General features: G+C 47.8%; 1 protein-coding gene across 1 annotated transcript; it reads left to right on the top strand.

The window, feature by feature from the left end:
• Positions 1–2796: 2796 nt before the first annotated feature.
• C3H17orf58 (chromosome 3 C17orf58 homolog) lies at positions 2797–8006 on the top strand. The gene is made up of 4 exons (XM_006049448.4): positions 2797–2951; positions 5243–5779; positions 6012–6203; positions 6869–8006. The coding sequence occupies exons 1-4, from the start codon at positions 2876–2878 to the stop codon at positions 7057–7059; spliced, it is 996 nt and encodes a 331-aa protein (XP_006049510.2). The 5' UTR covers positions 2797–2875; the 3' UTR covers positions 7060–8006.
• The last annotated feature ends 997 nt before the right edge of the window (positions 8007–9003 follow it).

Here is a 9003-nt window from a genome sequence, read left to right as displayed (position 1 = left end):
CCACCCCAGGAGCCTCCAGGAGACTTCTGGTCAGCTCTCTGCCTCTACATTTCAGGGTGTGGGCTTCAGGGCATTCATTCACAACATTCCTGAAACAGAAGAGTTTCGGGAACACCCCAAATTGGATCTGGGTGACTTGAACATAATCTCAGGCAACTATGTCTGAGATGTGGTTGTAACTGAGAAAGCTTAAGCCTAATTAATTTTATTCCACTTAACTTAAAGAAAGAGTGTGTGGAAGAAAGAAATCTAATGACATCTATAAATTATAACCCCCAGGAACTTCTCTGGTGGTCCAGTGGCTAAGACTCCAAGCTCCAAATTCAGGGGACTTGGGTTCAATCCCTGGTTGGGAACTAGAGCCCAGATGCTGCAACTAGATATCACACATGCAACTAAAAGATTCCAGATGCCACAATGAAGATGGGAGATTCCGCACGCTACAACTAAGACCTGGGGCACCTGCCCCCTCCCCACCCCCAAAATTGCAAACCCAAAGCACAAAGTTCACAGTGTTTTTTTGATCTTGGCCAGAATCTGGAGACACTGACTCTGATGTACATAAGACTTGTAGTAATTGAAGAGATATACTCTTTTGGAGGAAACAGAGAATTTGCTCCTCTAAAAACTTGAATGAGGAAAGATGAGCCCATCTTCAACTGCAGTTTGATTTAGTTCTCAACAGGGAAACTTCTGATTAATAATTAGACCTCTGACTCACCTTTGCTATATCCTCCCTATTACAAAACAATAAGCGATATTCTGGTTTATACATCTGCTTTTTATGAGTTTGGTTAACATGAGTTGGTTCCACAAATCTGATCTGTTGACAAAAGTGAGTTTCAAACTGAGGAAATTTGAGGACCAGTCTTCAGATACAGTGACCCCCTCCAACACATTGTCAGCCTGTGACCAGACAGGCAACTCCTCCCTAGAGCTCATTTATCTACTCTACCCCTCAATCCACAACACACCTAATCTAGGAACCTGTTCTACAGTATCCCTGAATCATGTTCTCTTTGGACATCCCCAGTGGCCAGGACCTCATTGTTAAAACCCTTGAAAGCAGCCCTTTATTGGAGATCTCAGTTGTTAGAATATTCTTTCTTAAACTGAAATTAAACCTGTCACTTCATAACTTCTACCTACTAGTTCTTTCCCCAAATATAAAAAGTGTTTTTGTTTGCCTACCCTGCCTATCCTCAGTTCTTCCCAAAGAACTTGACCATGATGGAGTCCAGCCCTCTTAGCACCCTACTGTTTCCCTTCTAGCTGTCCATGTCTTTCTTGAAAACATGATATCCACCCCACCCTGCACCAGTGAATCTGACATTCATTAGCACTATTATTTTTGAGACATAAGATATTAATGCAGCAAAACTTTTTAAGCAGCTGCATCTCACTGTTGGCTCACGTGCTTAAGATAAAAATGCCTTCATCTCAACATACTTCCCCTTCCTCTTGGATGTGAAGCTGTTGAAATGAGATACACATCGGGAAAGTTGTGGGTTTACTACAGTGAGCTTACTTCCCTCTTTAGTGAATGCTGTTTCAGTTCAATCTGAGGGATAGGGTTCTTAGCTCAGGATGAATTTACAGAGCCATTCAAGAATTCAGACCCAATGGGACTTCCCTGGTGGTCCAGTAGCTAGGACTCTGAGCTCCCAATACAGGGGCCCCAGGTTCCATTCCTGGTCGGGAAACTAGATCCCACATGCCTCAACTCAAAGAGAACCCGCATGTCACAACGAAGATCAAAAGATCCTGTATGCTGCAACTAGATTCAGTGTAGCTAAATAAATATTAAAAAAAAAAAAAGAAAGAATTCAGACCAAGTAGTGAGTGAGTTTTTCTTAGAAAGAAAAAAACACAAAACCCACCTTTCTTGAGGAGGTGAGCCATCATCAGAGAGCTGGGGAGGATTTTTCACTGTCCCTGGTGGCTGAGAGGTAAAGACTCCACCTGCAATGCAGGAGACATGGATTTGAGATGCGGGTTCCATCCCTGGGTTGGGAACACCCCCTGAAGAAGGAAATGGCAACCCACTCCAACCCACTCCAGTATTCTTGCCTGGGAAATCCCATGGACACAGGAGCCTGGTGGGCTATATAGTCCATGGGGTTGCAAGAGTCAGGCACGACTTAGTGACTAAACCACCACCAACACCATCCTCTAGCACCTGGTGGCTAAAAGACTCGATGACTCTAGCCAACTAGATACCAATTTCAATTAGGGGAAGGAGGAGAGAGAGAGAAGAAAAGCTATTAATATTTTATGAGGACGTTTGGGCCTTTCTGATTCTAGAATATAAATATTACATATATAATGTAATCAAACCCAGGATGTAGTGACTTAGTTCATCTCAGAATCCATGACACATTCTGGGATGAATTTTCTGTCACCTGGAATCTCCTCCCTTCCACAAGTCCAAACTGTCTTAGGCTCCAATTTGCCTATTTGTTGTTGGCTTAATCTAGAAAAATCTCCTTATCACTCATTCTCCCACACCCAGTCCCTCAGTCCCTCAACACCCTTTTTTGGTGTTGCCGCCCTACACGCTCCTCCACCCAGCCCCAGCCCGCAAGCCCACACGGGTTTAAAGTGTCGGATTTGATGTTCTCATTGCCCGCAGATCGCAGGACAGACGTTCCCAGGGACAACTTTGAGAGGCCACGTGCTCTTCCCCCTTAGGAGGTGGGAGAAATCCTTGCAGCTCGGTTTTGTTCCAATGGTCTGTTCAGTGAGTGATTCCCGTTTCCCCAAAGGCTGCCCCTCATTAGCATGAACGGGGGTGGGGGTGTGGAGAAGGGGTGGGGGGAGAGAAAGAGCAAAAGCCCAGGCTCAGTTTTAGAGCCTGGGAACCGTGTCTACAAACATGACAGCTAGAGCTTTCTGGCTCCTCTGTTTGATCGTTGGATCTTCTCCCGAAGCCCCAGTGGCGGAGAGAAAAGGTAAGATCGATGAAACGCTGAGCCCTGGGAGAGGGGCTGGAATCCGGGGGCGAGGTGCGGAGAGCGCGCGACGAAGGGAGGGACGAGAAAGGGGTCAGGGCTGACCAGAGACTCCAGGTCCGTGTTCGTGTTTGAAAGGAGCAAAATGTGTCCCCAAGATTGTGTGTGTCTTGGCAGCCTTTTCGGAATGAAGCCAGTTGTTCAGCTACTGAAATGATCTCGAGCGAGCCTGGCAGGCTGGAGAAAACTTTGCATGTTAAGTAGTTGCTCCATCACAGAGGAGAGAAAGTGTCAAAAGGGGTCGTGGCGCGCCTTTCGGAAGCCTTGCGGGCCGGGCTCGCGGGACGCGGCGGGCGGCGGGCGCCCCAGGAGCTCGGGGTCCGCCCTGCGCCCGGGTCCGCGTCCCGCCGGCGATCGCAGGCGCTGGGTGCGCCCCGCCGCGGCTGGGGGCGGAGGGAGCCGAAATCGGACCTCTCTTCCCTCTCCTTGCAGCCCCAACCAATTGCCTTGGGACACCTGAGTCTTTAAAACACACAAAACATATACACACAGTTTCATGCATGAGATGGAAAATTCTGAGAATGAAGAAACAAGAGGTTCTCTGCGGAGAGGTGTTTTTGTTTGGCTTTTATTTAGATGTTCTGTTCCATTCACTATCTCCGGGAAAAATAGCTTCCGCACCTCGCAGGGCAATTTACTTTGGGTTATTTTTCCACATGGAAATTGAATTACTTCAGTGGCATTTAACCCAAATATCAGACAATCTTTCCCATGACAACAGATGGTGATATCAATGGGGAAGCAGTTGTGAGGTCAACAGTTGACAGTCAGGAATTGGATATCCACCAGAACTTTATTCAGCTGTGTATGGGCAACGTTGAACATAATGAGTCAGAATCAACCTCTCTGCAAAAACATGAACTGTAACCGGCGATTATTGCTGGCTGAAAGCTGATTTTAAGGGAGATTGTCAATTTGGCAAGATAAATCACTTGAAATGAAGATTGTCAATTTGGCAAGATAAATCACTTTAAATCAAGTGTTGCAAGAACTGCAAAGGGGGCAGGCCAAGCATTTCGATGCCAGAGGAGAGAAATACTGAAAACCAGCCGTTAAAACAATAGAAAAAATAAAGACAGGCTCTTGTGCCCGCTTGGAGGGCACTGGGACCCAGGCAAAAGGGGGAGGTGATATTGTGTAACTGGGCATGGAAAGTTGCCCAGCTTCTAAGCTGGCTGAAGTTTGCTCACCAACCTGCCTGCAGAGCTGGGGAAAAATCACTAATAATTTCAAAAATTTGTTTTCATGCCATGCCATTTAGGAGCTTTTTCTCTACCACGAAAATGATGCGGGGCGGGGGGAGGGGGGCATGTAAGGGATGTGTGTCACACTTAACCGGGGGCTTCTGCCTCCCAGCCACGCTTTAAACGTCTTTCTAAGCTGTGGTTTACTAATAAGTGGTGTCCAAGAAGCCAGATAAAAATCCACTCACAAATGCTCGATTCTGCGGAGACCAAGATGACAGTGTAAACACGGATGGGAAAACCAAATAGTTCTGTTGTCAGGGGCGCTTAAACAATTAGGAGAACCTGTAATATGAGACCTTTCCCCCTGGGGTTTGCTCTCGGTACTTTCTCAACAAACTGTACATAGCAGAAAGGCGGATGTTTATATATATATTAAAGAAAGGGCAAAAAGAGTTTGTTATTTAACCAGAGTTGTCAGTTGTGTTTAGTCCTAGAACAAATAGGTTGTTGTAATTTTAAAAGCTATTGATTTAGACAGGGTCCTTAACAAAATGAAATTTTCCCATGTGGTGAAAAAAATGTTCTTAGTTGTCCTCATTCTCACAGGGCGAGACCCTCATCTGGGTCTTCCTGTGAGGCCTAGGAAACCCGTGCTCATCAGAAGCTGGGGCGTCTTTCCTCTCCTAATTGGGGGGCGCCTTCCTCTCCCCCTCCGGTTCTCTTCGCTTCATTTCCAGGTCCCCGCTCGCAGGTGTATGGCTCTGTTAACACTGTCCATCTCCTCCCTCCCCCGCCCCACGTCAGCCTCTCCTCCGCAGCCTCATCTCCTTCCTCAGTCTCCCCGGCCTCACCTCGCTTCCCCTCCTCTCGGCCTCTCTCCCTTCTTCTCGGCCTCTCCCCTTCCCTCCTCCCCTTCCCTCCCCTCACAGTCTCCTCTTTGCCCCCCTCCTCTCGACCAGCCCCCTCCACTGCCCTCTCCTCTCAGCCTCCCCGGCCTCTCCTCCTCTAATGGCCTCCCCGGCCTCTCCTCTTCTCTCCCTACAGCCTCGCCGCCACACAGCCGGAAGCCCGACCCCGGCGGAGGCCCGAGTGCGGAGATGCCTGGGCCCCGGGCGCTGCCAGTCCCCGAGGCCCCGCGGCGGCCGCGCACGGCCGAAGCCGCTCCCCGTGCCTGGTCAGACCTGAGGCGCCGGAAGCCCCCGCCGCCCGCGGAGAACCGGGCGGGCTTCCGGGAAGCCGCGCGCGCACCCGCCGGCCCGCCGAGCCCGCGCCTGGCGCAAGCGGAGAACCGCGCGTCACCGCGCCGCCAGCCGGCACTGGGGGATTCCCCGCGGCGCGCGCGCGCCCGGGCCCCGCGCCTCCCGGCAGTGCGGCCTTCCGCGCGCGCCGCCGAGATCCCCGCCGGCCCCGCCCACCCCAACCGGCCGCGCGCCGCCGCGCCGCCCCCGGAACCCGCGCCCGCGCCGCCGCCGCACCTCGGCGCGCTGCAGGGGGAGGACGCCGAGCCCGGCGCCGAGCCCTGTGCGCGCGCCTGCAGGGCGGACTTGGACGAGCGCGAGTCCTACTGCGCCAGCGAGTTCGGTGAGTCCCGCTCGCAGCTCCTCCCGGGCCCGGGCGACCGAGCTCAGGCCACGGGGCGAGCCTTTCCGAGCCGAGAGCGCCGGGCTGTGGCCCGGGGCCCCTAAACCAAACCCTAGAGAAACCCACCCACTCGGTCTTTCAAGACCCAGAGATTTGTAAAAAACGCACTGGGGGGAGAGAAGAGGATGTGAGCGCTATGCATTTCTCCAAACTCTTTGTTTTTTGAAAGCAGCATTGAACGGAATCGTGCATGATGTAGACGTCCTCGGCACAGGGATCCGGCTGGTGACTCTCCTGGTGGACCGAGACGGGCTGTACAAGATGAACCGCCTGTACATCACTCCGGACGGGTTTTTCTTCCGAGTCCACATACTAGCCCTAGACTCCTCTAGTTGCAATAAGCCATGTCCAGAGTTTAAGCCAGGTATTGAAACTGACCGAAGGGACCATTTTGAATATGCACTTTATGCCACTTTGTAACTTGTATATGCCACAGTTCGGTCCCTATCGGTCATCTCAGTACCATTTTTTGGGGTGGGGGGGGAAGGGTATTCTAAAATGAATAGAATTTAGACAAGTATCACTTCGGCCACTCTGTGATTTAAATTCCATCAGCGAACACCCCCTCCCGGCTCCTCTGGTTAAGGATGGGAACTGCGCGCGTTGGCACAAAGCAAGTCACTATTTGTTGACAAGTGGAGTGAATGATCGAACACAGTTGCCAGAAGGCATGCCTAAGGGGCTGTTTAAACTGTTTATAGTCGTCTTTGCGGGGGCGGGGGGCGAGTAATGCCTACTCCTACGTCTTTCTAGAAACGTGCTCTGTAAAATCTTGCTGGTACTGTTGTGATTAGAACCTTTGTTCCTAGTGTTGGCTACTAACAGCCTGAGAATCTGATTGTAAAGGTCACTCAGCTGTTTCCACCTGTTGTCTGAGATCTGAATGTCTGAGATTCAGCAAGTGCAGCAAGATCGTAGATTCAAGCTATAGGCATGTCTTAAAGGTGTTACGTTTTCTTATTGTTACATGGCACTTGAAAGATAACTATACCTTTATATTTTGGCTTTTTTTTTTTTTTTTCCCTTCAGGCAGCAGATATATTGTGATGGGCCACATCTACCATAAGAGAAGGCAGCTTCCTACAGCTCTGCTTCAGATCCTGAGAGGGCGCCTTCGCCCAGGAGATGGACTACTCAGGAGCAGCAGCAGCTACGTGAAAAGATTTAACCGAAAAAGGGATGGACAGGTGCAAGGGGCAATTCACGCCCAGTGCATCTGAAACACACCAGCTGGGCATTTCTGGATCTGAAATTTAAATTCTGCAACAAGACAGGAAAGGCCTTATCATCATATAATGGGATTTTCCTTTAGAAAGGGCACATAGTCCCTTTAGGAACTATTTGAAAGTCCCAACTCTCATCTTGAAGTCACTGTCTTATTTACAAAAGGCTTCTTAAATGGTTATGCTTCTGAGCTCCATGGCGGGGTTATTCAACGGGTGTGCCAGTTCTTCACACAAGCTCAGCTCACTGACCTGTCCAGTTAACAGATCACTGCTTCATGTTGTTTATTTTTAATTATTTTAATTTAAATACATTCTTCAGTAGAAATAGTTCACAAAAACATTTGCTTGATCTTAAATATACAATTCCAAGTAGTTTATATCATGTATCAAACCAGATTTTATACTAAAACCGTCACATTTTAAATTCTGTACATAACAGTAAGTGCACTAGTCAGACGTATGAAATGTCATTTAGATCACATTTAGATCAAACACTAAAGTTGGAGCCCAAGACAAGTATTGAAGTTTTCCACTTAAGAGTACCGAAGGTCTTATGTCAAGCAAACAGGTGTTCCTGATGTACCAAAATACAAGATACAGTTTATTTTCACGCCTCCCAGGTTCTAAAATCCTGTGTTTTGTGCCATACTGGCAGCTATCCCAATGCCAAACATATTCTGGGTGTATCTGATGTCATTTTTCTATTAAGACCAAGTATCATGTTTGTGTTTGTAAAGCAGTAAATCTTGCTGTGAAATCAGATCTTGGATGCACCTGGTTTTTTTAGCCTCACTGAGCCCCAGAAGGTTTGGGAAAAAAGCATTTCTCAAACTCACTCTTACTCCCCAAACCCTGGAACCAGTATTTAATGATGGCTTGCAAGCATGTGAATCTTAAACGTTTTCCAGCTAGCTTGAAAAATAATCACGAACTGAATTTATTATTGATTTTATATCTGAGCCCACAAAGACATTAACTGTTTGTTTTTTCCCCCAGAAGACCAAGCTGTGCTTTAGTTAATCTGAAATTGTGAACAGAGACACTGATAATCCTTGAAGGTGACTGCCTTAAGAAAAGTAACTGCACTGAAGAGAAAAACAGCACATTTGGTTTCCAAGGAGATGCACTGGAGTTCAAGCTCTGTCAGTTTGTAATGGCCTCAAAGCAGCATCATGTACACACAGGATGTCAGGACAGCACAGTGACTATACAGCCTAAAACATCTCTGCCTGTGATAAGATACTGTTACCTTATTTGTCCCAAATGAGGCAAAAAGTCAAGAGGCTCTGACTATTCTGTGGTAAAGCATTAACTAAAGGATTTTTAGAGAGTTTGCTGAGAATGAGTTTTGCCCAAGCTTATTAAAAATTATCCTAGAATTGCCTCTTGGGAATCCACTGCATTATTACATGAACCATTGACAGATTATAGTATGCAGTGAATGAAGAGCTTCTGGATTAGTTTTCTTTAGGACAGAAATTAAGACAGAAGTAGCACCAGTCACAAAAACCAAAGCTAAACTTGTAAATGTCAAATGGCTAAGTGGTGATCCCAAGTAACATGGTGGGGAAGATTACAATGTGACCAAATAAATGATTAGTTGGATGGTCAGATGTTAGAGTATAAAGGGAAGTATTATAAATAGCTCTGGTTTAAAAGAGAGGTGGAAAAAATCACTTTTATGTAAGACTGAGGGTTAGGGTTTGATTAGATTGTTAATAGTTTGAGGCGTTTTGAAATCACACACCAGTCACTTAGAGGTCACATGGTTAATGTGGCAAACACAAGCATGTCAACTTTTTAGAAACTGCCTTGTTAAAACTAAGGCAATCATTCAAGACCAAGTTTGCAGTGAAAGACAAGTGAGGCTCAGGTGAGGTCAAAAAGTGGTCTGTGTGGGGATATGAACGGGAGGCAGTGAAGAACAGACTGGTAATT

The sequence above is a fragment of the Bubalus bubalis genome, chromosome 3 (assembly GCF_019923935.1).
Source record: "Bubalus bubalis isolate 160015118507 breed Murrah chromosome 3, NDDB_SH_1, whole genome shotgun sequence".
Classification (NCBI taxonomy): domain Eukaryota; kingdom Metazoa; phylum Chordata; class Mammalia; order Artiodactyla; family Bovidae; genus Bubalus; species Bubalus bubalis.
The sequence above is the reverse complement of the archived record's forward strand: the minus strand, read 5'-3'. Positions and strand labels throughout refer to the sequence as shown.